This window comes from Columba livia, chromosome 2 (genome assembly GCF_036013475.1).
Source record: "Columba livia isolate bColLiv1 breed racing homer chromosome 2, bColLiv1.pat.W.v2, whole genome shotgun sequence".
NCBI classification, from domain to species: Eukaryota; Metazoa; Chordata; class Aves; order Columbiformes; family Columbidae; genus Columba; species Columba livia.
The window spans coordinates 3,323,628-3,350,304 of NC_088603.1; the positions used below are offsets into that span (position 1 = coordinate 3,323,628).

A 26,677-nucleotide genomic window follows, 5' to 3' on the forward strand; every position below is an offset into this window, starting at 1 on the left:
GTGTGACCTGTGGAGAGTATGTGATGTCCCATGGGGAGCACGTCACCCTATGGACAGCACCCATCACCCCATGGAGAAGACCCATGGAGAGCACCACTGCTTCATGGAGACCATGAAGAAGGTCCATAACCCTCAGAGAACCCATCACCCCATTGGGAGCACCCATCACCCCATGGAAAAGGTCCATGGCCCTCAGCACCCATGACTCCATAGAGAAGGTCTGTGGACCTCAGAGAACCCATCACCCCATGGAAAAGGTCCATGGCCCTCAGCACCCATCACGCCATGGAAAAGGTGCGTGGCCCTCAGAGAACCCATCACCCCATTGGGAGCACCCATCACACCATGAAAAAGGTCCATGGCCCTCAGAGAACCCATCACCCCATTGGGAGCACCCATCACGCCATGAAAAAGGTCCATGGCCCTCAGAGACCAACCATGACCCCATGGAGAAGGTCCATGGCCCTCAGAGAGCACCCATCACCCCAAGCAGAGCAGAGGTGGCCCACGGAGAGCCCCAGAGCCTGGCCATCATAAAACCATCGTGTCCAAGAGGCAAACCACCTCCCAGCAGCACACCAGCCCCCGTTTTAGTTTAGAGCTGATGAACCTGAAGGTTTAAGGAAACAAAGTCTTTTCCAGCCATTTCCTGGCAATTACCTGACAGTCCAATGCCCCACAGCCCTTTCCAGGCAGAAATTGTTCCCCAGATCCAACCTCAACCTCCCCTGGCGCAACTTGAGGCCGTTTCTTTGTGTCCCTGTCTCCCCTCAGCTCCTGTTCTCCAGCTGAACCCCCCAGGTCCCTCAGCCGCTCCATCACGCTTGTGCTCCAGCCCCTCACCAGCTCCGTTCCCTTCTCTCCACTTGCTCCAGCACCTCAAGGCCTTTCTTGGTGTGAGGGGCCCAAAACTGCCCCCAGGATTCGTGGTTTGGCCTCCCCAGGTCCCAGCACAGGGACGGTCACTGCCCTGGGCCTGCTGGCCACACCAGTGCTGGTACCAGCCAGGATGCTGGTGGCCTTTTTGGCCACCTGGGCACACACTGGCTCATGTTCAGCCACTGTCACCAACACCCCCAGCTCCTTTTCCACCGGGCAGTGATTTCCAGCCATGGGGTTGTTGTGCCCCAAGTGCAGGACCCGACACTTGGCCTTGTTGAACCTCATACAACTGGCCTCAGCCCACCGATCCTAATGCCCTTTGCCAGATTCAGCCCCAACAACCGCAGTGATCCGGCTTTTTTAAATTTAATAATCTTAAAAAATATATAACCTATATGAACTTTCCCCGGAAAAAAAAAAAAACAAAACGAAACCAAAATAACCAAACAAGCTCCCTCTCAGTCCTCCGAATCGGTGTTGTGGCGTTGCCGGACCCCACGGGATGAAGGGGACCGGCTCCTGCTCCTCTTCCTCGCCCTGTGCCGCGGGGACGGGTGTCGACCGCGGTGGTCGCGGCTCCGGCTGCGCCGCCGGCGCGAGGGGCTCCTGCCCGAGCCGCGGCTGCCGGCGGAGGAGCCGCTGTCGTGCCGGCGCCGGCCGTGCCGCGACGTCTCCGCACGCTGCTGGGTTTTCCGGCGGTGGTGCCTGCGAGGATGGAAGGGTTAAGTGACAGTGGGGACGCTGGGGACGCCAACGAGATGATTTTGGGGATGAAAAAGGGATTTTGGAAAGGTGGGAGGTGCCAAGGCAGCCTAATGACAGCCATGAAACTGGGGTTCTCCTAAATCCTTCATCCCCCTCCCCATGATCAAGGCCTTCATCCCAACCCATCCACCTCTCATCCTGCTCCGAAGAAGAATCAGAAGACGATGGGGCAGCATCCTTCTTGTGATGCTTGTCCTTCTTCTTCTCCTTCTTATGTTTCTTCTTTTTCTTCTTCTTTTTCTCCTTTTTGGATTTCTTGTTGCCCTCCGGTCTGTGGGGAAGAGATCAGACCCTAAGGGTCCCGCGTGTCCCTCCGGCTCTTCCAAACACTCATCCCCATCCCTCCCTCCACATCCCTCCCTAGCCAAGGAGAAGCCTCCAAAAAAGGCCATTTGTGGTGGTTTCCCACCAAAGGGGTGGTCCCCATCCTCACCGTTTCTCCTCCACCTTCTCCTCCTTCTCCTGCTTCTTCTTGGGACCAGACGTCTCGGGGCTGCTGGAGACCTTTTGGTGCTGGGGTTTGAAGAGCAGGGGGGGGGATACAGAGCAGGTCAGTGAGCTCCTGGCTTCGAATTACAAGAAAAACAGACTTTCCCCATTTAAAACTAATTTGGAAAAGAACTGAAATAAAAATGAAATTAGCGAAAAAAAATTACAATACCCACAAGAACCGCTCGTCAATTAAAACTCCACCAATTAACGTTACGCAAACAGGACGCAGGGAGCTCTGCGCTCCAACCACCGGCTTTGTTTTTAAATGAAATATTCCAAGCGCAAGATGGGACTTTTTGCTGTTTTCCCTCTTTTTTTAAACCCAAGGAAGATGAGATGGTACCGTGAAGACGGAGAGCCCCATCTTAGCCGCCTCCTTGTCCTCCTTGGACAGCATCACCCGGCCGGCGCTGCCGCTGGGGAGAGACGGCACGAAACGACAATAAACCCACCAAAACAGCATGAAAAAGGCAAAATGCATCTTAAAAAATGGGGCGTTTCGGTGTGGGATCCCCCCACAAAACATCGTACCTGGAGCTGCCCAAACCCACCACTCGGTCCACGTCCCGCTGGTCCCGCTCGGTGCCGTCCCGCTTGCAAACCTCGGCCAGGTCCTGAGGGGGAAGAGCATCACAGAGTCATTTCATTTGGGAGAGACCCTCAGGATCATCGAGTCCAACCATAACCCAGCTCTGGCACTAAATCGTGTCCCTAAAAACCTCGTCTAAACGCCTTTTAAACCCCTCCAGGGCTGGTGACTCCAGCACTGCCCTGGGCAGCCTGTTCCAATGCCCAACAGCCCTTTGCGCGAAGAACATTTTCCTAATATCCAATCTAAATCTCCCACATGAGCTGGAGTCCTCATCCCCAAATCCTTCCTGCATGGCTCTGCCATTGCACAGACACCCATCCAACAGCAAATTATACGAGGTTTCCCTCCGTTCCCTGAGGACACATTGTAGTTGTCTGATCAGAGTTTATCCAAATTTGTACAAAAGGACGGGGTGTTAATACATAAAAACAGATGCGAGCAGCAGATAACATGGATGTAAAAACCTCAGAGGCCATTCCCACTGTACAGAATCAAAGATACATTTTGCTTGGAGAAGACCTTCAAGATCATCCAGTCCAACCATTAACCCTCCCCTGTCCCTGCCCCATGTCCTGAGAACCTCATCTCCACGTCAGTTCAACCCTCCAGGGATGGTGACTCCAGCACTGCCCTGGGCAGCCTGTTCCAATGCCCCACAGCCCTTTGGGGAAGAAATTGTTCCCAGATCCAACCTCAACCTCCCCTGGTGCAACTTGAGGCCGTTTCTTTGTGTCCCTGTCTCCCCTCAGCTCCTGTTCTCCAGCTGAACCCCCCAGGTCCCTCAGCTGCTCCATCACACTTGTGCTCCAGCCCCTCACCAGCTCCGTTCCCTTCTCTCCACTCGCTCCAGCACCTCAAGGCCTTTCTTGGTGTGAGGGGCCCAAAACTGGCCCCAGGATTCACGATTTGGCCTCCCCAGTGCCGAGTACAGTGGCACAATCACTTGTCTAGTCCTGCTGGCCACACTGTTCCTGACACAAGCCAGGATGCTGGTGGCCTTTTTGGCCACCTGGGCACACGCTGGCTCATGTTCAGCCACTGTCCACCAACACCCCCAGGTCCTTTTCCCCCAGGCGCTTTCCAGCCGCTCTTCCCCAGCCTGCAGCGTTCATGGGGTTGTTGTGACCCCAGTGCAGGACCCGGCACTTGGACTTGTTGAACCTCAGACAAGTGGCTTTAGCCCATCGATCCAGCTGGTCCAGAGCCCTGTGTGTGGCCTTCCCACCCTCCAGCAGATCAACACCCCACCCAACTTGGTGTCATCTGCAAACTGACTGAGGGTGCACTCGATCCCCTCATCCAGATCACTGATAAAGAGATTAAAGAGAACTGGCCCCAGCACTGAGCCCTGGGGACACCACTGGTGACCAACTGGCCACCAACTGGACTTGGCTCCGTTCACCACAATTCTTTGGGCTGGATCTTTACCCATCGCAGATACACCCGTCCAGGCCACGAGCTGTGGGATATGGGGTGTGTGTCCCTAAAATAATAAAGGTGGGGTCACCCCTATACGGGGCGATGCCGGGGGAACAGGTATACCCCCCCTTACCTCCTTGCTGAGCCCGGTGGGCTGCCTCTTCACGTTTTTGTAGCCCCTATAAAAACAAAAGGGGGTGATGCGGAGGTTGGGGACGCGTTGCACCCCTATTTTTTTATTGGGGGGGGTGTTAGCTCACAGAGCTGCCATCATGGCCTCCTGCTCGGCCAGGCGCACGGCGGCCAACTCCTCCTCGCGGGACACCGGGGGGGCCGTGTCCTTCTTGCCCTTGGCGTACCAGGTCAGGTCCTTCCCCTTCTGCCACCGACCCACCGGGGCCATCAGGGAGTTCCCTGCGGAACCCAAAAACCTCCATTTGCACCCTAAAACTGTGTCGGAGGGGCAAAAAGGATGGGGACGGGGAGGGTTTGGCCAAGGTCAGCCCTTACCCAGGTAGTTTTCCCGCTGTTTGTCCGTCTTGACGTCCTCCCAGTTGAACTGGTCCTGGCCCCCCCGGACCCCACCTCGGGATGAGCCGAACATGGTGCTGGACCCCACGGGGGTTTCAGTGTGTGTGGGGGGGGTGGTGACACCTGCAAGATCAGTGCTGGGTTTGTGTTTGTCCCACCCGCCCCCCAGCTTCTCTGTGCAACCCTTGGGGGGTCTCTTGGAAGTGGGGGGATGCAAATGTGGCCCCAACAGAGGTGGTGGGGTAACCAAAGCCCTGTGGGGGGGCAGTCGAGCACAGGGGAGCTGTGATTTCTAGGGGGGGTGAAAAGCCCCGGGGGGTTGCACAGCAAAGAAGGGGTTGCACTGCACAGGGGGGGGGTTGCACAGCACGGGGTGGGGGGTGCACAGCATAGGGGGGGTGCACAGCACAGAGTGGGGGGGGTGCACAGCACAGGGGGGGTTGCACAGCACAGAGGGGGGGATTGCACAGCACAGTGGGGTTGCACAGCACAGAGGGGGGTGCACAGTACAGGGGGGGTTGCACAGCACACGGGGGGTTGCACAGCACGGGGGGGGGGGTGCACAGCACAGGGGGGGTCGCACAGCACAGAGGGGGCGTGCACTGCACAGGGGGGGTGCACAGCACGGGGGGGGATGCACAGCACAGGGGGGGTTGCACAGCACGGGGGGGGGTGCACAGCACAGAGGGGGGGTGCACAGCACGGGGGGGGTTGCACTGCACGGGGGGGGTGCAGGGCACAGAGTGGGGGTTGCACAGCACAGAGGGGGTGCACAGCACGGGGGGGGACTGCACAGCACAGTGAGGTTGCACAGCACAGAGGGGGGTGCACAGCACAGATTGGGGGTTGCACAGCACGGGGCGGGGGGTGCACAGCACAGTGAGGTTGCACAGCACAGGGGGGGGGGTTGCACTGCACGGGGTGGGGGTGCACAGCACAGAGGAGGGGTGCACAGCACAGGGGGGGGTTGCACTGCACGGGGGGGGTGCAGGGCACAGAGGGGGGGTTGCACAGCACAGAGGGGGGGATTGCACAGCACAGTGAGGTTGCACAGCACAGGGGGGGGTGCACAGCACAGAGGGGTGCACAGCACAGAGGAGGGTTGCACAGCACGGGGGGGGTGGTGCACTGCACGGGGGGCGTGGTGCACTGCACGGGTGGGTGTGCACAGCACAGAGGGGGGGATTGCACAGCACAGGGGGGGTTGCACAGCACAGGGCGGGGTGCACAGCACAGAGCGGGGGGTTGCACAGCACAGAGGGGGGGTGCACAGCACGGGGGGGGTGCACAGCACAGATTGGGGGTTGCACAGCACGGGGAGGGGGGTGCACAGCACAGGGGAAGGGTTGCACAGCACAGAGGGGGGGTTGCACAGCACAGGGCGGGGTGCACAGCACAGAGGAGGGGTGCACAACACGAGGGGGGGTTGCACTGCACGGGGGGGGGTGGTGCACAGCACAGGGGAAGGGTTGCACAGCACAGAGGGGGGGTTGCACAGCACAGAGGGGGGGTTGCACAGCACGGGGGGAGGGGTTGCACAGCACAGGCTGGGTTGCGCTGCGCAGGGGAAGGGTTGCACGGCCCGGGGACGCTGTGAACACCCCCCCGGGAATCCCCGCAGTGCCGGGGGCTGCACGCCCGTGACTCCCAGCGCACACAGCGGCTGCGAACCGCGGGGACACCCGCGGGGACACTCGTGAGGACACACACACGCCCCCCAATTCCGGTTCCCCCCCCCCCCCCTCACCCCGCCGCACGCACCTCGCGCGCCGCTCCGGGGCCCGCGCGCCCTCCCACCCGGGCCGCTACCACCGCGCACAGCCGGAGGGGGGGGGTGGGAAGCGCAGCGGGAGATACCACCGAGCGCGGGGGGAGCCGCGGAGCTCCCGGCTGCTCCATGGAATCGTTTGCTTGTAATTTCTTTTTTCTTTTTTTAAATCATCAAATCTAACCATTAACAATCTCGATATACAGCTGCCAGAAGGGTGAAGCTTGACCCCAACAGAAAATGGTGGCTTTTGTCCCAAAAGCTTTTAACAACATTCCACACAAATTCAGCTTCACATCCCCAATATGAAATTTTAGAGCCTCTATTAAGCAGAATAATTAAACTGCTTTTAACTTCGCAAACAAGAGAACGTTTAGAAGTGAGTACATTCATTAATACGAACTTGGGCATCAGTGAAACTACATTTATCCACATTCAAGTTGGAATTAAATTGGGAGAAGAAAGGAGACTGATGGGGACCTCGCGCCAATGGGAGAACATTGATCAGGGATTAAGCTGGGGGGGTATTTTTTGCAATGATCTTGTGTTATTATGAACACCGTGTAATGAAGAAGAACCTATGAAAGTGAGTCCATGTTCAGAGGTGCCACCCCATGCAATAAAAACCCCACAGAATGACACCACAGCTTCCCGTTATTAATTTATTTAAATTTTATTCCAGCTCCTCACTTCTTCCAGAACTTCTTGTAGGTGTCCAGGTCGATGCCCTCGAATGTCTCCTCCGGCTCGGCCTTGGGTTTGCTGGGGAAGTGCCGGCGCAGCCGTGCCCTGCGCTCCTCCTCGGGCAGCGTGTTGCTGTCCAGGGGCAGCTGGGGGGACATGTAAAATGATGTGAAGCCCCCCAACGGCCTCACCAACCCCCCACCGTCCCCCCAGCCTCACCATGAGGATCCTCTTGGGCTCCTTGTAGCGCAGGCGGACGGTGGAGCCGTTGGTTTTGACCAGCAGGACGGGGTAGAGGCGTCCGTAGCGCTGTCGGTGCAGGTGGGAGATGGCGGCGCGGTTGGAGTTGCCGCGGACGGGGGTGACGATGGGCGGCAGGAGCTTGGGGACGGTGTCGAGGCGCAGGGCGCTGGTGGGGTGGGGAAGGGACCGCGGTCAGTCGTGGCTTGTGGGAGGTCAGCGTGGGGGGACACACCAAACCCACAGAATCACAGGGTGGTTGGGGTTGAAGGGACCTCTGGAGATCATCCAGTCCAACCCACCTGCTCAAGCAGGGTCACCAGAGCAGATCACACAGGATCATGTCCAGGTGGGTTTGAATGTCTCAGAGAAGGAGACTCCACAGCCTCCCTGGGCAGCCTGGGCCAGGCTCTGGCACCTCAAAGAAAAGAAGTTTCTCCTCATATTCAGATGGAACCTCCTGTGTTTCAGTCTGTGCCCGTTGCCCCCATCCTGTCATTGGGCACCACTGAACAGAGTCTGGTCCATCCTCTTGACACCCACCCTGGAGATATTTATAAACATTGATGAGATCCCCTCTCAGCTTCTCTTCTCCAGCTGAACAGCCCCAGCTCTCTCAGTGTCTCCTCATCACAAAGATGCTCCAGACCCCTCAGCATCTTTGTAGCCCGTTGCTGGACTCTCTGCAGTAATTCCGTAGAATCACAGAATAGTTTGGGTTGAAGGGGCCTCCAAAGCTCATCCAGTGCCCCCCCTGCCATGAGCAGGGACATCTTCACCAGCTCAGGTTGCTCAGAGCCCCATCCAGCCTGGCCTGGGATGTCTCCAGGGATGGTTCATCCACCACCTCTCTGGGCAACCTGGGCCAGGCTCTCACCACCCTCACTGTAGAAAAATTTACTTATTTTCCTTCTTAAACTGGGGAGCCCAGAATTGGACACACAACTCCAGATGTAGCCTCACCAGGGTAGAGGGGGAGGAACAACCTCCCTCGACTTGCTGTTCACACTCTTCTCAATGCACCCCGTGTACCGTTGGCCTTGTGGCCACAAGGGCACATCGCTGTCTGATAGACAACCTGTTGTCCACCAGAACTCCCAGGTCCTTCTTTGCAGAGCCACTTTCTAGCAGGTCCGTCACAACCTGTACAGGTGCCTGGGGTTGTTCCTGCCCAGGTGCAGGACCCTACACTGGCCCTTGTTGAAGGCAAAAGAGCTGCTGAAGCTCCTGCTGAAGGACACGGTCACTCGAGTCCTGTGTCCAGTTCTGGGCTCCCAGTTCAAGAAGGACAAGAAATTACTGGCGAGAGTCCAGCAGAGGCTACGGAGATGCTGAGGGGTCTGGAGCGTCTTTGTGATGAGGAGAAACTGAGAGCTGGGGCTGTTCAGCTGGAGAAGAGAAGCTGAGAGGGATCTGATCAATGGGATCAATATCTCAGGGTGGGTGTCAGAGGATGGACCAGACTCTGTTCAGTGGTGCCCAATGACAGGATGAGGGGCAACAGACACAGACTGAAACACAGGAGGTTTCATCTGAATATGAGGAAAAACTTCTTTCTTTTGAGGTGGCAGAGCCTGGCCCAGGCTGCCCAGAGAGGCTGTGGAGTCTCCTTCTCTGGAGACATTCAAACCCGCCTGGACACATTCCTGTGTGATCTGCTCTGGTGAACCTGCGTTAGCAGGTGGGTTGGACTGGATGATCTCCAGAGGTCCCTTCCAACCCAAATAATTCTGTGACCTGTCCCCGGGGGTCACCGCCACCCCCACGGCTCTCACCTCAGTGCCCGGCTCACGGCCGCCATCCCGGTCCAGGCGAAGACGGATCCTCCACGTACACCCTGGGAGCGGAGATGAGGCTCCTGAGGACACTCTGGGGACAAGGAGCTTACCTGGGGGGTGACAGCCCCGTGTCCCCATCACAGTGCGTCTCCTCCCCACCACTGCCACAGTTCAGCCGCATCATCACGGCATCATTTTGGTTGGAAAAGACCCTCAAGATCATGGAGTTCAACCATAACCCAACACTGTCACTACCCCATGTCCCCGAGAACCTCATCTATACGTCTTTTAAACCCCTCCAGGGATGGTGACTCCAGCACTGCCCTGGGCAGCCTGTTCCAATGCCCAACAGCCCTTTTCATAAATAAATTGTTCCCCAGATCCAACCTCAACCTCCCCGGTGCAACTCGAGGCCATTCCTTCTCATCCTATCACTTGTTCCTTGGGAGAAGAAACCAACCCTCTCCACACTCCAGCCTCCTTTCAGATAACAGCTCCCCCCTGCTCCTGCCATGGTTCAGCCCCATAACATCTCCCCTCACCCCAGTGATGGTTCAGCTCCATAAGATCACTCAGCACCCCAGTCATGGTTCAGCCCCATAACATCTCCCCCCACCCCAATCATGGTTCAGCCCCATAACATCTCCCCCCACCCCAATCATGGTTCAGCTCCATATCATCTTCCCCCACCCCAATCATGGTTCAGCCCCATCACATCTCCCCCCACTCCAACCATGGTTCAGCCGTATAACATCTTCCCCCACCCCAATCATGGTTCGGCCCCATAACATCTCCCCTCACCCCAGTGATGGTTCAGCTCCATAAGACCACCCCGCACCCCAATCATGGTTCAGCCCCATAACATCTCCCCCCACCCCATAGTTCAGCCCCATAACATCTCCCCCCACCCCAATCATGGTTCAGCCCCATAACATCTCCCCCCACCCCAATCATGGTTCAGCCCCATAACTTCTCCCCCTACCCCAATCATGGTTCAGCCCCATATCATCTTCCCCCACCCCAATCATGGTTCAGCCCCATATCATCTTCCCCCACCCCAATCATGGTTCAGCCCCATATCATCTCCCCCCACCCCAATCATGGTTCGGCCCCATATCATCTTCCCCCACCCCAATCATGGTTCAGCCCCATAACATCTCCCCCCACCCCAATCATGGTTCAGCCGTATAACATCTTCCCCCACCCCATAGTTCAGCCCCATAACATCTCCCCCCACCCCAATCATGGTTCAGCCCCATATCATCTTCCCCCAACCCAATCATGGTTCGGCCCCATATCATCTTCCCCCACCCCAATCATGGTTCAGCCCCATATCATCTCCCCCCACCCCAATCATGGTTCAGCCCCATATCATCTTCCCCCACCCCAATCATGGTTCAGTCCTATAACATCTCCCCCCACCCCAATCATGGTTCAGCCCCATCACATCTCCCCCCACCCCAATCATGGTTCAGCCGTATAACATCTTCCCCCACCCCAATCATGGTTCGGCCCCATAACATCTCCCCTCACCCCAGTGATGGTTCAGCTCCACAAGATCACCCTGCACCCCAATCATGGTTCAGCCCCATAACATCTCCCCCCACCCCAATCATAGTTCAGCCCCATAACATCTCCCCCCACCCCAATCATGGTTCAGCCCCATGGCATCTCCCCCCACCCTAATCATGGTTTGGCCCCATGGCATCTCCCCCAACTCCAATCATGGTTCAGCCCCATATCATCTTCCTCCACCCCAATCACATCATGGTTCAGCCCTATAACATCTCCCCCCACCCCAATCATGGTTCAGCCCCCCCGGTGGCCCCGCCCCCCGGCCCAGCACATTCCCTCCCCGCCCCACTATGGTTCAACCCAGCGTGATTTCCCCCCACCGCGCTGCAGTTCGCCCCCCCACGGTTCAGCCCGCCCCCCCTACCGCAGCCAGACCCCACATTGTCCCCCCACCCACCACGATCCATCCCCATGTCCCCCCCGCACCGTCCGGTCCCGGACTCACCGTCCGCCCCCCCCCCCCGCCACTCGTGGTCCGCCCCGCCGCCCTCCGTTCACGTGATCGCCGCCTCCGCGTGACGTCAGGACGCGTGGCGGCGGCGGGAGCGCGGGGGCTGCCGGGATCGATCCCCCCGCACCCCCCCTCCCCCGCCATGATTTGGCGGCGGCTGCGCGACGCCATCGCCCGGGCGGCGGGTGAGCGCGGCGGTGCGGAGCTCCCGGGCTCCCTCAGGGGCCTGTCCTGGGGCGGGGGAGGTGGGGGGTGTGAGGCCCAGCCGGCCCCGGGGCGCTGAGCCCCTCACGTGGGCACAGGCCGTGCTGAGGCGATGAGGTGTCGGTGTGTGGGGGGTGAGCCCCTTAAAGAGACCCTTGGGCTGAGGGGGCTCAGGTGATGCTGAGGTGTTGGTCTGGGGGAGCTGAGCCCCTCACAGGGACCCTGTGGCTGAGGTGTCATTTTGGGCGGGTGAACCCCTCGCAGGGACCTTTGGGCTGAGGGGGCCCAGCTGGGGCTGGGGTGTCGTTCTGGGGGGGGTGAACCCCTCATAGGGACCTTTGGGCTGAGGTGTCAGTTTGGGGGGCGAGCCCCTGACAGGGACCCTTTGGCTGAGGGGGCCTAGGTGGGGCTGAGGTATCGGTTTGGGGGGGCTGAGCCCCTCACAGGGACCCTCAGGCTGAGGTGTCACTTTGGGGGTGAGGGGAACCTCTCACAGGGACCCTCAGGCTGAGGTGTCACTTTGGGGGGGGGGGGTACCTCTCACAGGGACCCTCAGGCTGAGGTGTCACTTTGGGGGGGGGGGTGAACCTCTCACAGGGACCTTTGGGCTGAGGGGTCCCAGGTGGGGCTGAGGTGTCGATTTGGGGGGGCTGAGCCCCTCATAGGGGCTCCTGGCTCCTCATCCTTCCCCCTCCTGACTGTGGGACAGGTTTTAAGCACCCCCCCAGGCTGGCATCATCCCCTTCTTTCCAGCCATATGGGTTCCCATCACTGGGGGTGGCTCTGGGATGTCCCCCCTCCCCAGATAGAGAAGGAGAGGGGGGTTTTGTGTGCTGAACCATTGGGGTTGTGTGGGTGGTGAGGTGAGGGGGAGGCTTTGGGGTTCACCCCCTTCACATATCTGAAAATAAAAGGTCTATGTGGTGAAACACGAGGGGAAGCAGGTGGCAAAACCACACCTGGCTGAGCTGCACCTCTGTAGGAATTCACCTGGCTGTCTAAAACTGTTTCGGACCAGTTGGCTGGTTAAACTGGTCCGGTTTTACAGCAGGACACGGGTTTGGAGTGACTCCTGGTCTCATCTGTGACCTGGACCTGGGTGATTTCTGCAGTGACCTTGAGTGAGAGGTTCTTGTTCCTCCTGCTGCATCATCCCTCCCTGCAAAGCGCTAATCAGTGCAGCCAGTTAATTAGTGCTTTTGAGGTTTTTCCAGGAAGATGGTGGCTGAGTGTTCTGTGGTGAGGATGCTCTGTTCCTGTTTCAGTCCTGCAAATGATTAATTCTCTTTATTGAAGCAACCTGCTGGCTGTCCCACATGGTCTGTGTATGCTGGGAAACTGCAAATGAAGCCCTGGAGCTTTTACCCACCCATTCCCTGACTAAAGGAGGGTGGATCTGGGGCTGCTGGAACAGCTGGTGCCACCTGAGCGGCGGAGGGGACATCCCACCCTTAGGGCTCCTCGCAGACATTGAGATGCCGAGCATTTGTTTGCTCTTAAATAATGTTAAACTTTGTTGTGTTACTGCAGCCGGGCTGGCTTTTCAACTTGAGCGAGGTGGGAGTTGCAGCTTTATAACAAACCTGCTAAAAATAGGGAATGGGATTATACTCCTCATTCAGGAAACCTTTCCTGGGGCTCCAGACAAACTGTCCTTTAATCTTCTTTTCTACTTTGCAAGGGGGCTTTACCTTCTCTGTAAAGCCTCTCTGCTAATCAGCATTAATTTTGTTTAACTCTTGTGATGTCTTGTCCTTTGCTTTGCCAGTTAAAATCCAGGGGGAGTTTAGCAGGTGGGAGCAGCCCAAGAAACGCTCCTTCGGTGACCACCTCGTCTTTTTGCAGCCCAGCAGGGTCTCCCTGGCTGTTTGTCCTCAGTCCCAGGTGTGGTACCTCCCCAAACATGGGGGTTTTTATTAAATAGTATTAAATAGCCCTGCTGCTCTCTTGCTGATGGTGGTTTTAGTAACGTACGGTGGTTAGGCTGGATCCAAAACTGGTTTAGTGGTAACTGAGTGGAGGTGAGAGACCCTCTGTACTAGATATTTGCAGATTGGCTGCTCTGAAAATGCTAAAATCTGAGCAAAGTGGAAAAGAATTGAGCTACTGCTTAAAATAAGTATGTATCTGTTATGTTACTGCTGCGAACAACTTGAAATATGATGTGCAGATGCCTTGCTGGGCTGGGAGCCATGCAGGAGGTGTAAAAAGCCCCGTATCCACCAGATTTGGTTTCTCAGGCTTTTCTGGTGATTTACTTGTGGTTTTTGAGGGCTCTGAGCTGCTGGAGGGAGAGGAGCTGTGTCTGGTGGGGCCAGGGGAGCGGAGAACCTCAGTGAGGGCAGAAATGCTGGTTGTCACAAGCGATTCCCTGGGGTCAGGGTGCACGTTTAACCTGCGCTGTTCAGAGATCATCTCTGTTCACCCTCCCTGGACATCTTCATCCTTCATCTCTTCGGCCCTGAGCAGCTGCCCCCAAAACCCTGATCCCACCCTGTGCCGGGTGGTGGGTACCTCCCAGAAATGCTCCCTGGGAGCTGCTTTTGCTCCATGCTCAGACAGATTCTTGCTTTGCCAGCTGGGTGTTTGCAGTCTGCCGCCCCCAAGGGCCCAGCCCCTTCATCTGGCAGTGGAAATGACTGCTTTTTTTATTTCCCCCCGCCTCTAAATTAGGTCTTGTTTTCCTCTGCAGATCTCCAGCAGAAGGGCTGCGTCTAGAGGGAGGCAAGAGGAAGCACCTGCAAGTCTCTCGGTTTATTTTTAGCCTGTTTCTCAAAGAAGTGAGAGCTGTGATTGCAACCCTTGTGTCTTTTCTCACTTCAGTTCTTTATTTTTTTCGGGGGAAAAAAAGGGAAATAAGGAGATCTTGTCCATCTTCCCCTGATGTCCCACTGGTGTTTTTTAAGGCAGCACCAGGGTGGCTCAGACCCCTTGCGTCCCACCGTGGAGGTGCTGGGATGTGTGATTTGTGTCTGCGTGGGCAAGAGAAGGAGTTTCTGCGTCACCTTCCTGGTGGATAAGTAGCCTGGTCGTTGACCTGGGGCAAAGCGGTGGCTGGAGGCAAAAACTGTGTCATTTATGAGGTTACCTGCAGGGACAGGTACGCTTTTCCTCTCCCAAAAGGCATTTGCTCTCACCCCTGAGCCCCGTTAGCGGTGTTTGACCGTGGCTTTGCCAGCCGGGAGAGCAGGGAGCGGAGAAGAAACCACGAGAGGAGATTAAAGACCAGTGAGCGGTTTTCATTGGCCATCTTAAAATTGCGGCTGGGTAATTAAGGCTTTAGGCAGCTCACAAATAGCCCAGCTTTCTGCCCGCTCGCTCCTATCGCAAACCCATCACTGCTGCGAGGAGCTGGACTTTCTACCTTGGCTGAAAGGGAGGAAAAGCAAAAGGTAACGATGTATCGGAGCTTTCTCCCAGCCAGTGCTTTACCGATTCCTCTTACCCCTTCCCAGTTTGTCTGGAATGATTTTAAGTGATTTAGGCAGCTTTAAATTCTCCTTTTCCTTCTGTTAAAGGGCGGATGAAATTTCGAGGGGGCTTTTGGTGGTGGATGAGGAATCTGGTGTGCGGTGAGGGAGCATCGTTCAGTAGCAGCTGTGTTACAAAGTGCACTGGGATGACTGGAGGGTGATAATTTTATGCAACTCCTTTTCTCTGGAGTGTTTTTCAAGCAGTGGTTGGGGCTCAGCTGTTTTATTTATGTGGGTGAGAGGAACTGGCAGGGGCAGAAGAGAGGAAGATGCTTTGGAGAACTCAGCAGGGGCCCCTCTGCTTCCCTGCTGCAGGCACTGAATATCAACGTTTCGCTGGTGAGGAGGCGCAGGAGAGCGCATTTTCCTCTTTCCGTACTGAACATTTAGGCCAAAACGTGGTATTTCGAAAATAAAAACACAAGGGCTAAGGGAAACATAGGACAAGTCCCCAAAAGGACTTTCCAGAGGTTTGTTCAGCCTTGCTGTAGTGTTTTGGGTACTGGAGCCTAATCCAGCAATGTGGACATGCACAAGTGTGATGGGAGCGGCTGAGGGACCTGGGGGGTTCAGCTGGAGAACAGGAGCTGAGAGGTGACAGGGACACAAAGAAACGGCCTCAAGTTGCGCCAGGGGAGGTTGAGGTTGGATGTGGGGAACAATTTCTTCCCCAAAGGGCTGTTGGGCATTGGAACAGGCTGCCCAGGGCAGTGCTGGAGTCACCATCCCTGAAGGGTTGGACAGACACGAAGATGAGGTTCTCAGGGACATGGGGCAGTGCCAGGGGTGGGTTAATGATTGGACTGGATGATCTTGAAGGTCTTCTCCAACCAAAATGTATCTTTGATTCTGTACAGTGGGAATGGGTCCTCTGAGGTTTTTACATCCATGTTATCTGCTGCTCGCATTTTATGTATTAACACCCTGTCCTTTTGTACAAATTTGGATAAACTCTGATCAGACAACTACAATGTGTCCTCAGGGAACGGAGGGAAACCTCGTATAATTTGCTGCTGGATGGGTGTCTGTGCGATGGCAGAGCCGTGCAGGAAGGATTTGGGGATGAGGACTCCAGCTCGGGGAGGCTGCTCGGCTGGATTAGCCCATGGCACGAACCACAGCTGATTTATTTATAAGAGACGGCATTTGGCTTAAGGTAGTTTAAAAAGTGACTTGTGAGGTCAGCGTGACATTGCTATGATCCAATTTGAAATGGAAAGGCATTATGCTGTCTGTCGGCTGGTTGATCCTGGGGCCGCACCCAGATGATGAGGTTAAAAAAAATGCATTTCCCCAGGCTTTACTGCTTGTTTTTAAATAGGAAAAATCGGCTTGTTTGATTTGTCCCGCTCTGGTCGTCACCTTTTTTAGAAGCTGCTGAATTGCTGTTGGTGGACAAGGGTCCCCAGCGGTACCCCCTGCGTTGTGGTACAGGATTTTCTTCTTTATTCACATGTTAATAATTAACCTTTCTTCCTCCCCAGAGAAACAGGCACATGAAAACACCCAGTTTTTTTTCTTTTTGGCTGAAATAACAACTGCAAAAAAGTCTGTGTGGCCTCAGACTGCCTTTTTTTTCCCTATACCAGGAACCAAACCCTTCTCTCTTGCCACGAGATGCCTTGAGCTGGAGTTTGTGCTCCAGGAAATAGTGGAAATAAACCCCAAAGCACATTCATGTCCATCATCACACCGTGTTCAGGCTTTTGTTGTGAGGCTTTGGGCTTTAGTGGCAGAGGACGGTTTGGGCTTCAGTACATTGTCTGCTTATGGTAGAGGCTTTATGTGTGGATATTTATACCAGGACTGATACGAAATGTTGAACTGTCCATCACAGGCTTGTAGTTTCCGCTTTGTAGGGTGTAAATGGGTAATGTAACAGGTGCGTTGATTGCCTGGGTGTCCCATCCCTCGCTCGGATTTGCGTGTGTGTAACACTGACCCATTTCTGTGCTTTTTTTCCTCATCAACATCTCGCACAAACGCTCTTTGAGGCCTCTCCCCGTGACAGGGGGGTGGCTGTGACTGCACCTCTATCAATAAGGCATCGAGGCCCCCATGTCTGCGGATGTCCCGTCATGTCTCCAGATGCCACCAGGCACAGACAACGTTTTCCTCCTGTGAGGGAGAATCTTCCCTAGGATTTGCATCCCAGAGGGACCAATCCCTGGTGACAGAGAACAGAGCTCACTTGAATTATTTCTGTTTAGTGGCAGCTGGAGCCTAGTTCCCTCCTCTTTTGAGTTATGTCCTGTGAGTTTAACCTCAGTCCCTTGTGCAGGAGCGTTCACGCTGCAGTGATTTGTGTCCTTTTTTTGTCTGAGGTGTTTGTTCCCGAGGTAAAACCTGGGGCCGGCAGCAAATTAAGGTGAAGCTGTTGTGCTCTTTTGTAGACTCAGGCACCCCTAGGAATCCTTAGTTGTGTTTTTTCATGGATGTTTCTAACCAGATGTTTATTTTTCCATCTCTGTAGCCATGCAGGGACCGAGACCAGTGGTTCTGAGCGGCCCATCAGGTGCAGGGAAGAGCACTTTGTTAAAGAAATTGCTTAAAGATTATGAGAACATCTTCGGCTTCAGCGTCTCCCGTGAGTGTCCGTGTGTCTCTGGGGAAGGGCACTAAACCAGAACCTGCTTCTTTATTTGTATTTGTGCCCCAAATAATGGGCTTGCCCGTGTCCTAGTCTGTCTGCGGGCCTGGCAGGCAACTTAGACCTTGGCAACTGGTGCTTTACAAAAACTTACAGGTGATCAGAGCCTTATCATGTTAATTAACTCCTGTTGGTTGTAAATAAAACAATGGGCATTGCTTTCAACGCTTTCCAGCTCCTTTTTTGTTTGCTCCTTTTCGAAACGTGCTTCAAATGATTTTAGTTTGAACAACTTCCAACAGGATTTAAAGTCTTGCTGATTTAATCGCCTCCCTCGTGCAGGAGTTTGCCCTTATTCATTAAATCTGGCTATTTTAAGCACCTGTGTAGGTGCTGCATGATCTTTTAAAATGAAGATAACTGAAGTAGGGCACCGTTAATTCCCCTGAACTGAGGCAGAACTCTGAATAGAGTTAAGCATGGAAGATGTAGCAGAGCTGAAAACTAAGCCCAGCTTGGCAAGTCCCACACAGACCGCTCAGCCCAGAACAATTTAAATTGATTGTTTTCAGATTATCAAGGATCCTTCCATTGTAGGCCAGTCGTGCGTGTCGTTGTGTGTTACTCTAGCTCATTTCAGAAGTTTTGATTATATTAAATAGAAGATCCATTTAGTATGTGATTGGGTTAATCTGTATGCTTTTATTTCTGTTATTATTACTTCCTTGGGCGATCTGCAAAATTTGCAATGTTTCTTTTTGCTCACAGACACCACAAGGCAGCCAAGACCTGGCGAAGTAAATGGCAAAGGTGAGTGTGTTACAGTTGTGCCCATCTCATCAAACTCAGCAAACAATTCCTCTGGAAAACGCCAAGTTTTTACATGAAGTGGACGCATGAATCCCACTAGCAGATAAGTTAGTCCTACATTTGTGTTTATAGGGACGATTTCCTTATCCAGGAGGAGCAGGTGTTCAGTAATGACATGTTTGAGTGTGTCTATGTGTATATACAGACACACAAACACACAACTTCATTCTTGATCTCAGTGGCAGTGAGACCGCCACCATTTACTTCACATGCCATGTGTTGGAGGGAGGATCACAAAGAGAAGTGAACTTAGCAGAACAAACCCAAAATGTAATAAGGCCGTGAAATATTAACCGAGGCAGAGCATGTGCTGCCAGTTTTCTTTTCTAGACGCCGTCTCTGGGACTCGCTGGCCCAGGTTTTCAAAGCGGGGCTCCCAGTTTTAAGTCTATACTGGAGCATTGAGTGGCTCGATTTTCCAAAGTGCTGGGTAGCTCTGGTGAGATACCTCAAACGCACAATGTTCTCTGAAATGCAGCTGCTTAATGAGTTACCTTTATCTGTGTTAATAGCTGGTATCCAGCCGGCCAGCTGCTTTTCTGTTTTCTGGTTGGTTTGCGTATTTTAGAAAGAATCAAAGGAGGTTTGCATTGAATTTCCAATGGCAGTTTTCACTCAGAAGTGAGAGGGAGGAATTTGAACAAAAGACAGAGAAACGTTCCTTTTTAGTTCGTGTGGTTTTGATGTTCCCTTTAATCTCCTTCTCTCTTGTCCCACTCTAGGCTTTAATCATGAATGCTTTCAAATTAAGCACCTTGCTGTAATGTAAGGATTGGGAGGAGGTTCCCACTGCACCAGAAAAGGGGGATGGTGTGAAAAAGGGGTAGAGCAGCATTTTTGGCCACACAGAAAGCTCCGAAACATTTTGAGCAGGTGTCTGTGGCAAGAGGATGCTGTGTAGAGTAATTAGAGAGTAGATATGTGTGGTCTGCCAGCGTTGTCCAAAGTGGATTTTAAGGTGCTTCTCCCCTAAGCACCCACAGGTGTCATTTTGACTGTGAACTTTACCTTCAAAACTGTTAATTTCTGGCTATTTTTTTCCTGTTTTCCCGCTCTAGATTACCACTTTGTGACCAGAGAAGAAATGCAGAAAGAAATCGATGCCGGTGAATTCATCGAACACGCAGAGTTCTCCGGAAATATGTACGGGACGAGGTAAGGCAGCTCAGACGCCGCTGAACCAGGTGGTGCTGGGAGCTGAGATGATGGTGAAGGAAATATAACATTTCAGCTTTGATGCTGTTTTGCCCCAAACACACAGATTCTTGCCATAAGCAAAGCCTTTCATTTTGCTAGCGGGATCCTTGTCAGCTTTATTAAGACGACACAATTAACTTGCAGAGGGTTATCTCATCATAATTAAGTCATCATTGCGCGACGAAATTCTCTACAGCCTCCAGTGTTTGAGGGCTGCTGAAGTCATTCATATATTTCCCATTTTTCTCACATGGGGTGATTTTCACAGACTATTTATGCTCCTTAATATTTTCCAAGTGCTTGCAGAGAGTAGCGGGCAGAAGGGAGACTCACTCTCATTATCCCTGCGTTAATTAACGTTTGAATACTATGAATTTGGGAGCAGAAGCGACAATATCCGTATTGGCTGTTGTGAAACAAGTGCTGCTTTGCTAAAGCGCCTGCTTACAAATAGATAAATTGCGTGGCACCCTTGACTGGGGTTAAAGAGTTAGGTGGATTTTAAAATAGCATTGCCCTGGGCGTTAGGGCTGGCGATCAATAAAACATTAAGCTGCAATGTTAATTAGAAGTCAGATATCTTATATAATTATTGTGAGAAAATTGCGGTGCTATAGAAAAGGACCTGTCAAGGAGGGAAGTTAAATGTTTCTTGAGATATTTAATTAGTTGCATTAAAGAAATGCTTTTCGAGAGGACTTCTGTTTCTTAAAGAGCTGAATGTGCTTTTGCGGAGGATTTTTTGGACTTGGTAAAGTTTCTTTCTGAGGATGGTTTCCTTATGGAAGGTACCAACATGAGGCCCCCAGACTGAAAGTGTTGTAGCTCTAAAGGAACATTTGGTGCTTTTACATTCAGTAACGTTTTAGTGTGACATGTCACCGCTGTCACCACAGCCTCGTTGGGGCTCTGGCCCTGCTCCCTCCGAGCTGATGGAGGAAAACAATCCCCTGAAACTTCCAGTCTCGCTGGTTTGGCAAGAGAAGGGAAACCTGATGGCTCATCTTCCAAATACCCAGCACCAAGGAGAAACTGAGTTCAAGCTCCTTAATCCCCAGTTTCATCCTGCGTAGGACAGGCTTTACCTTCCATCACGTCTGTCCCACTTAATCCAGCCAGGCACAGCATGGAGACAGCTGCTCTTTGGTGCCTGACATGTGGATGGAGTTCATCTTGGTGCCTTTTCCTCAGGTTGGGTGCTGCAAAAACATCTCTTCTAAGCAGATTTCATTGAAATTTGCAGGAATTTGATACTTTAACCAAACTGATGTGCTTGGGTTTGTTTCTGAGGTGCTTTTCTCCCTGGCCCTCCCTTTGATCTTTGATCCCCTCTATGTATTCACATCTGTGCCCTGCTCATGGTGATGGGAGGCTGGAATTAACCCAAACCATCTCACTGATAAAGACCAGTTTGCAAACAAAACTAATGCAGAAAATGCCCAAGTCTCTTTTTCACCTACAAGTGCCTAAGGATGTTTCTAATGAGATTTGTCATAAGAAGGAGAGAGTCCTTCAGGTTTAGCAGAATAGTTGAAGTTGTCACCAATCCTTTCTGCTCCCTTAATCTCATCAGCTAATAATAATGAATAACTGAAAATTAATTGCTTAATTTAAGAGCCCTGAAAGGCCACTGTGTTTGGCATCACACAGAGTCCTGCCCACAGAAACCAGGATTTCTTTGAAGCTACTTTAAATTAGAGGCTGAAATCAGAGTGCGGGCTTGGAGTCTCTTTCTCGGGGCTCTGAGAGCTGCTGGTTCTTTGTAGATCAGGTGTAGTGGGAGTTAGTTGATACCTGGTGATAACAGATGAAGCCTGTGGCTTTCACAAGGCAAACCAAGTCGTTTTGGGGACGTTTTTTGTGGATTTGCGGTGGATGGTGCTTAGATCTGTGCTCCAGCTGCTGTCCCTGCCCTGGGTAAGGCAGCAAACTTCTGTATTTGTATAGGGCAGAGTGATGCTCTGGCAGCTTCACTTCAGCTTTCTCCTCCCTGCTGAGCTTTGTGACCTGCGTGGTGGGACTCCCAGGTCAGGAGGAATGTCACCAGCCACCTTGAGATCTGCTCTTAATATCTATGGTTATCAATATCTCAGGGTGGGTGTCAAGAGGATGGACCAGACTCTGTTCAGTGGTGCCTAATGACAGGATAAAGGGGCAGCAGGAACAAGACTGAAGCACAGGAGGTTCCATCTGAATATGAGGAGAAACTTCTTTCCTTTGAGGTGCCAGAGCCTGGCCCAGGCTGCCCAGAGAGGCTGTGGAGTCTCCTTCTCTGCAGACATTCAAACCCACCTGGACACCTTCCTGTGTGATCTGCTCTGGTGACCCTGTGTTAGCAGGTGGGTTGGACTGGATGATCTCCAGAGGTCCCTTCCAACCCCAGACAGTCTGTGATTCTTGTGTCACTGCACAATCCTCATGACTTCGCTCCCTCAAAACCTGTGGTGTCACCTTGGAGCTCCTGGCAGAGCTTCTCTCCGCATTGTCCATCGTGCCACGGAGCCCGAGCTGGAAGGAGAACCAGCACTGTGCAAATTCCGACTGGGGAGATTCAGGCTGGACATGAGGAAGAAATTGTTGCCCCGAGGGTGGTGAGAGCCTGTCCCAGGTTGGCCAGAGAGGTGGTGGATGAACCATCCCTGGAGACATCCCAGGCCAGGCTGGACGGGGCTCTGAGCAACCTGAGCTGGTGAAGATGTCCCTGCTCATGGCAGGGGTGGCACTGGGGGAGCTTTGAAGGTTCTTTCCAGCCCAAACTATTCTGTGATTCTATGATCAAACATCCTCCAGGAGAAAGCATGGATTATGGAAATCGGTGGATCTCTGGAGAAGGAATTTCTTGGTGTTTTGATCTTTAGTGCAAGTTTTTCCTGTGTTTGTCGAAGGCAGAAGCTTCCTGAGCTGCACCCAAGACACACTGCTCATGGGATAACTGCACATTATCCATTTCTACTCTTTCCATTGTGGTTTTGCAAGACTCTCTAGCAGGAGACAGCAGGTCTCTGCTCTACTGCAGGGACCCAGAAGACACCTGGGGGAAGGGAAACTGTTTAGCGAGAGCAGAGCAGGCTCTTTCTTCTCTCCTGCCACAATTTGGGTGCAGGGGAGCTCTGTGAGGGGAAACCTGCTGCTGGAGGGGGACACACTGAACCCCCACTGCTATGGCTGGATGTTCTGACCCCTTCCATCTGTGCTCTCTCCCCAGTAAAGGTGCAGTGCAGGCTGTTCAGGCCCAGAACCAGATCTGCGTCCTTGACATTGACATCCAGGGTGTGAAGAACATCAAGAGGACAGACCTGAACCCCATCTACATCTCCGTGCAGCCTCCCTCCATAGACATCTTGGTGAGCGACCGCCTTCCTTTGCCGTTAGGCAGTTAGAGGTAATCAGCGTCTTGCTCTGAAGCAACGGGGCTTCCCCCTCGTTGATTCATCCGTTTTTTAAGGGCTGTAAAATAGGTGGGGAGGACATTTCTGAGCACACAGCTAGCTCTGCTCAGTCTAACACCCAGATACTGGCTCCCAGGGATAATCTTCCTGTGCACTTCTATTGAGGCCCTCCGGCACGGTTTCCACAGCGTGGCCTGTTTGTCCATGTTGGGTTATAGACTCCCTTGCAGCATGACCAGATTTTAAATGCAAAAAGTTGTGCTTAATACTGGGAAGAGGAGATTTTTGTGTGGAGACTTGCCTCCAGCTATTAAAGTCAAACTGAGGGAGGCTGGCTCTCTGTAGCACTGGAGATCATAGAGTCATAGGATAGTTTGGGTTGAGGGGACCTTCAAAGCTCATCCATTCCACCCCTGCCATGAGCAGGGACATCTTCACCAGCTCAGGTTGCTCAGAGCCCCGTCCAGCCTGGCCTGGGATATTTCCAGGGATGGTTCATCCACCACCTCTCTGGGCAACCTGGGCCAAGCTCTCACCATCCTCAGTGTACCGAATTTCTTTCTCATGTCCAGCTTGAATCTCCCCTCTTTTAGTTTAAAACCATCACCCCTTGTCCTATCCCAACAGGTTAAAAAGTCTGTCCCCATCTTTCTTTTAAGTACAGAAAGACCACAATAAGGTCTCCCTGAAGCCTTTTCCAGGCTGAATACCCCAACTCTCTCAGCCTGTCCTTCCAGCAGAGATGTTCTTAGGAAATCCTATACCCCTCTGGTCTTATGGGTCCCTATATAATTAATGATGACTTTGTGCCTCTAGGAGAAGTGAAATGCCTCTCATGGTTCAGAGCGGGATGCAGATGCATGTATGCGATTGCTGAAGCTATGCAAGGAGTACATGGCAGTGAAGTCCATGACTCCTGTCTCTCTCCTCTTGTTTTTAGTACAGTCTGTGTTTCTCATTGAGTTAGTGGAGGAAGAAGCCGACAGGACCAGATGTGAGAGCCCAGTAGAGAGATTTCACTTCCCAGCAGTACCTGGGGAGGGGAAAAAAAGAGACTGGGAACCTGAGCTGTGGCCAGGACACCCTGAGCCCAAACCCAGCCTGGCCACTGGTTTGCTCTGGGCTGTAAATAAGGCTCCTCACCCTTCACAGGGTGTTATCTCATGTGCCCGTGGTCACTGGCTTGTGGGTTGGGTGGTGGTTTCTGCAGGCAGAGTTTGGAACACGTGTATCTTTAACGTTTGTCATTTGGGTTTAGGAAAAACGACTACGTGACCGAAAGACTGAGACAGAAGAAAGTTTACTGAAGCGTTTGACTGCAGCCCGTGTAGATTTGGAACTTAGTAAGTCCAGGGGAACTTCAAGTGATGTGCCGGGGGAAGGGGGTGCGTTGGTGATTTAGGAGCTGGTTTTTGCACAAATACGTGATTTTTATTCTCCAGGGCGGCCCTGGGCATTAGCTGGGTTTAATCTAAGCACCACGCAGCATCATTTCCCACTGCAGTTCCTTGTGGACGCTTGGCAGAGAAAATGCCTTAGGAGTGGCTGAAACATTAATGACATTAAAATGCCACAGGAACTTGGGGTGTGCACGAGGGGTGGGAGAGGGAAGGAACGTGTTCTCCTCTGACTCCTCTGTCGTCATCTCCCTCTGTAGGTAAAGAGCCCGGCCTGTTCGACTTGGTCATTATTAATGATGATCTAGAAAAAGCCTATTCCGAATTGAAGGGCGTCCTCCTGGAGGTGAGTCATTCAGGGATTTTCTGCCTTTGAGCTGAGCGGATGAGGGTCTGTCTATAGGCAGCCGCAAAAATTTTCACCTCATCCCCACGCTTCATCTATTTTGAGCTGCTGAGTGACGTAGTTGAACAGAGATCACATATGAGCAATGATGGATCAATGGGCCAAGAGTGGAAAACGGATCCAGCACAATAAAGGGTTAGGGACACAATAAGCATTCATCCCTGGACGGTATGGAAATGGTGTAACGGTTTTGAAGAGCCTTTGAATCATAGAATCATTTTGGTGGGAAGAGACCCTCAAGATCATGGAGTCCAAGCATAACCCACCCCTGGCACTGCCCCATGTCCCTGAGAACCTCATCTCTGTCTGTCCAACCCTCCAGGGATGGTGACTCCAGCACTGCCCTGGGCAGCCTGTTCCAATGCCCCACAGCCCTTTGGGGAAGAAATTGTTCCCCAGATCCAACCTGAAGTCAGACCTTGTCCCTAAAGCCTCGCGTGTAAACTCTGGGCTTGGTCCTGCGATGTCGTGGAGCTGGTCTGAGGAGATGATCGCTCGTGGTCTCCAGAGCTGTGAAACGATGAGCTGTTCTTTGTTTTCCTGATCTCCTTGCAGGAAATCAAGAAGACCCAAGAATCCAGGAAGTCCTGAGCCAAGCCTGCTTGGACGTTTTCACTTTGCACATCATTCCCGAAGCACGTCACACCATTTTTATTCCGAGAGACATTCCCTTTAGCCTCATCCTTCTCCCAAGTTACTCTAGGATGTTTTTATTAAAAGGAAGGAAAACAAAACCCTCTCACACTTGTGTTTGTGTTCGCCACGCGCTCCACGGGGGCTCTCCCAGGTTTGTACCTCGTGCGGATGCTTTGGAAGCAGCAGCATCGGTTCCCAAAGGGCAGAGATTGCTCTGCGAGGCTGCGGAGGAGCCATCTGGGCACGAGGCTTGGGATCCCACCCTGGTATTTGTGGAGGTACATGTCACATCCAGCTAATGTCACTTGATCAAGGGGAGCTATTTGTGACCCCCACTTCCACCTGCAGACAGAGGGGCTTCCGTCTTCACTGCTATCCGAAGTCACAAGTGTTGGTGCCTTCTCTTTCCCTCTGGGTTCTGCACCCTTTTGCAGATCCAGGCGTTTTGGCGATCTGTGCCTGCCACCCTCGGCTTCTGCAGCGTGGTGTTGTGTCACCACAGCAGAGCAGCTCGTCAGCACGGCTGCTCTAAGCCCAGTGAGCAGAGAGGTTGGTTTACTAAACCAAGAGGAGAATGGATTGGTTGTGGGATGTGGTTTAATCACTGTATTTTATTCTGGAGAAATAGTTCTGTGAGCTTCTCTGCCAGCTTGACAGCGACCTTGTATTTCACGTGTCCTTGTTCTTGAGTTTAGCTGCAGGTAGAGTTTTAGATGTTACATGAGAAAATATTTCCTTCCCAAGCCATGCAGACTTTTCGGATGACTTGAGGGCAGCAATAAATCCATTTTTCTTGGAGGGATCCAGTTGATCCCATTGTCCCTGGCTTGGGACGTGGAAAGCTTTGCCTGAGCGGGGCTGAGAGGGTTCTTTCCACTCCCAGTTTTCTTGAGCTTCAACATCGACGCTTTTGTGTAACTTCTGAGCCCTTTGGTGCCTCCAGCAGGTCATGTCCTGAGCCTCCTTGGAGGGGTTGGTTCCTCGGGGAGCCCCGATACTCGAAGCACCCCAACCTTCGCCAGAGCTAAGTGTAGGAGACAGATGAGCGATGTTGTGTCTGGTACCTGCAGGTAATGAACTGGATTTTGGGCTGCAGGGCAGAGTCCCAGAGCATCTTGTCCTGGAGAACACCGGTGATTTGGGTTTGATCCTCAAGAAACAGTGAGTCCAGCAGACCTGCAATCCCAGAGATGGTGATTTCCAGCTGGTTTTCCCCCAAACTGCACCCAGATCTCATGCAGACTGTGGCTGCACCGTGCAATGCCAGGCTGTGGTATTTCCTCACCAAAACCACACTGTACCAGGGCATGGCTGTACCTTAAACTCAGCTCTTGGGTT

At 53.1% G+C, this 26,677-nt stretch overlaps 3 protein-coding genes across 11 annotated transcripts; 1 reads left to right on the plus strand and 2 right to left on the minus strand.

The window, feature by feature from the left end:
- Window positions 1–1,232: 1,232 nt before the first annotated feature.
- Window positions 1,233–6,542, minus strand: C2H1orf35 (chromosome 2 C1orf35 homolog). 2 transcript variants are annotated; one of them, XM_065050286.1, is made up of 9 exons: window positions 6,443–6,542; window positions 4,661–4,804; window positions 4,411–4,564; window positions 4,284–4,329; window positions 2,671–2,753; window positions 2,483–2,555; window positions 2,081–2,160; window positions 1,778–1,918; window positions 1,233–1,587 (listed from the first exon to the last, which is right to left on the minus strand). In XM_065050286.1, exons 2-9 carry the CDS (start codon window positions 4,752–4,754, stop codon window positions 1,341–1,343), a joined length of 918 nt encoding a protein of 305 aa, XP_064906358.1. In that variant the 5' UTR covers window positions 4,755–4,804; window positions 6,443–6,542; the 3' UTR covers window positions 1,233–1,340. The 2 variants fall into 2 exon arrangements, with proteins under 2 accessions (XP_064906358.1, XP_064906359.1); XM_065050287.1 differs by having other exon boundaries at window positions 4,411–4,581; window positions 6,443–6,486.
- Window positions 6,543–7,103: 561 nt separating this feature from the next.
- On the minus strand, window positions 7,104–11,348 carry MRPL55 (mitochondrial ribosomal protein L55). Of its 4 annotated transcripts, none has more exons than XM_065050295.1 (4): window positions 11,172–11,348; window positions 9,149–9,210; window positions 7,353–7,542; window positions 7,104–7,279 (listed from the first exon to the last, which is right to left on the minus strand). In XM_065050295.1, the coding sequence occupies exons 1-4, from the start codon at window positions 11,346–11,348 to the stop codon at window positions 7,136–7,138; spliced, it is 573 nt and encodes a 190-aa protein (XP_064906367.1). In that variant the 3' UTR covers window positions 7,104–7,135. The 4 variants fall into 4 exon arrangements, with proteins under 4 accessions (XP_064906367.1, XP_064906366.1, XP_064906368.1 ...); XM_065050294.1 differs by having other exon boundaries at window positions 9,149–9,261; XM_065050296.1 differs by lacking the exon at window positions 11,172–11,348 and adding an exon at window positions 10,833–10,856.
- Window positions 11,233–25,437, plus strand: GUK1 (guanylate kinase 1). 5 transcript variants are annotated; one of them, XM_065050291.1, is made up of 10 exons: window positions 11,233–11,362; window positions 13,150–13,265; window positions 14,074–14,161; window positions 17,328–17,441; window positions 18,213–18,254; window positions 19,373–19,469; window positions 22,717–22,855; window positions 24,159–24,243; window positions 24,558–24,643; window positions 25,259–25,437. In XM_065050291.1, exons 4-10 carry the CDS (start codon window positions 17,330–17,332, stop codon window positions 25,292–25,294), a joined length of 597 nt encoding a protein of 198 aa, XP_064906363.1. In that variant the 5' UTR covers window positions 11,233–11,362; window positions 13,150–13,265; window positions 14,074–14,161; window positions 17,328–17,329; the 3' UTR covers window positions 25,295–25,437. The 5 variants fall into 5 exon arrangements, with proteins under 5 accessions (XP_064906363.1, XP_064906360.1, XP_064906364.1 ...); XM_065050292.1 differs by lacking the exon at window positions 14,074–14,161 and having other exon boundaries at window positions 11,249–11,362; XM_065050288.1 differs by lacking the exons at window positions 13,150–13,265; window positions 14,074–14,161 and having other exon boundaries at window positions 11,234–11,362.
- The last annotated feature ends 1,240 nt before the right edge of the window (window positions 25,438–26,677 follow it).

Bases quoted from the DNA above. Each gene is read 5' to 3' on its own strand.
- C2H1orf35 (XM_065050286.1), bottom strand. From the start codon at position 4,754: ATGTTCGGCTCATCCCGAGGTGGGGTCCGGGGGGGCCAGGACCAGTTC. The intron at 2,161-2,482 runs GTACCATCTCAT...TTCAAACCCCAG, and splicing joins TGGGGCTCTCCGTCTTCACG to CACCAAAAGGTCTCCAGCAG. The intron at 1,919-2,080 runs GTGAGGATGGGG...TCTTCCCCACAG, and splicing joins GAGAAGGTGGAGGAGAAACG to ACCGGAGGGCAACAAGAAAT.
- GUK1 (XM_065050288.1), top strand. From the start codon at position 11,320: ATGATTTGGCGGCGGCTGCGCGACGCCATCGCCCGGGCGGCGG. The intron at 11,363-17,327 runs GTGAGCGCGGCG...CCATCTCTGTAG, and splicing joins CGCCATCGCCCGGGCGGCGG to CCATGCAGGGACCGAGACCA. The intron at 18,255-19,372 runs GTGAGTGTGTTA...TTCCCGCTCTAG, and splicing joins TGGCGAAGTAAATGGCAAAG to ATTACCACTTTGTGACCAGA.
- MRPL55 (XM_065050294.1), bottom strand. From the start codon at position 11,348: ATGGCGTCGCGCAGCCGCCGCCAAATCATGGCGGGGGAGGGGGGGTGC. The intron at 7,543-9,148 runs GTGAGAGCCGTG...CCACCCCACCAG, and splicing joins GCCGTGAGCCGGGCACTGAG to CGCCCTGCGCCTCGACACCG. The intron at 7,280-7,352 runs GTGAGGCTGGGG...ATGTCCCCCCAG, and splicing joins AGCCCAAGAGGATCCTCATG to CTGCCCCTGGACAGCAACAC.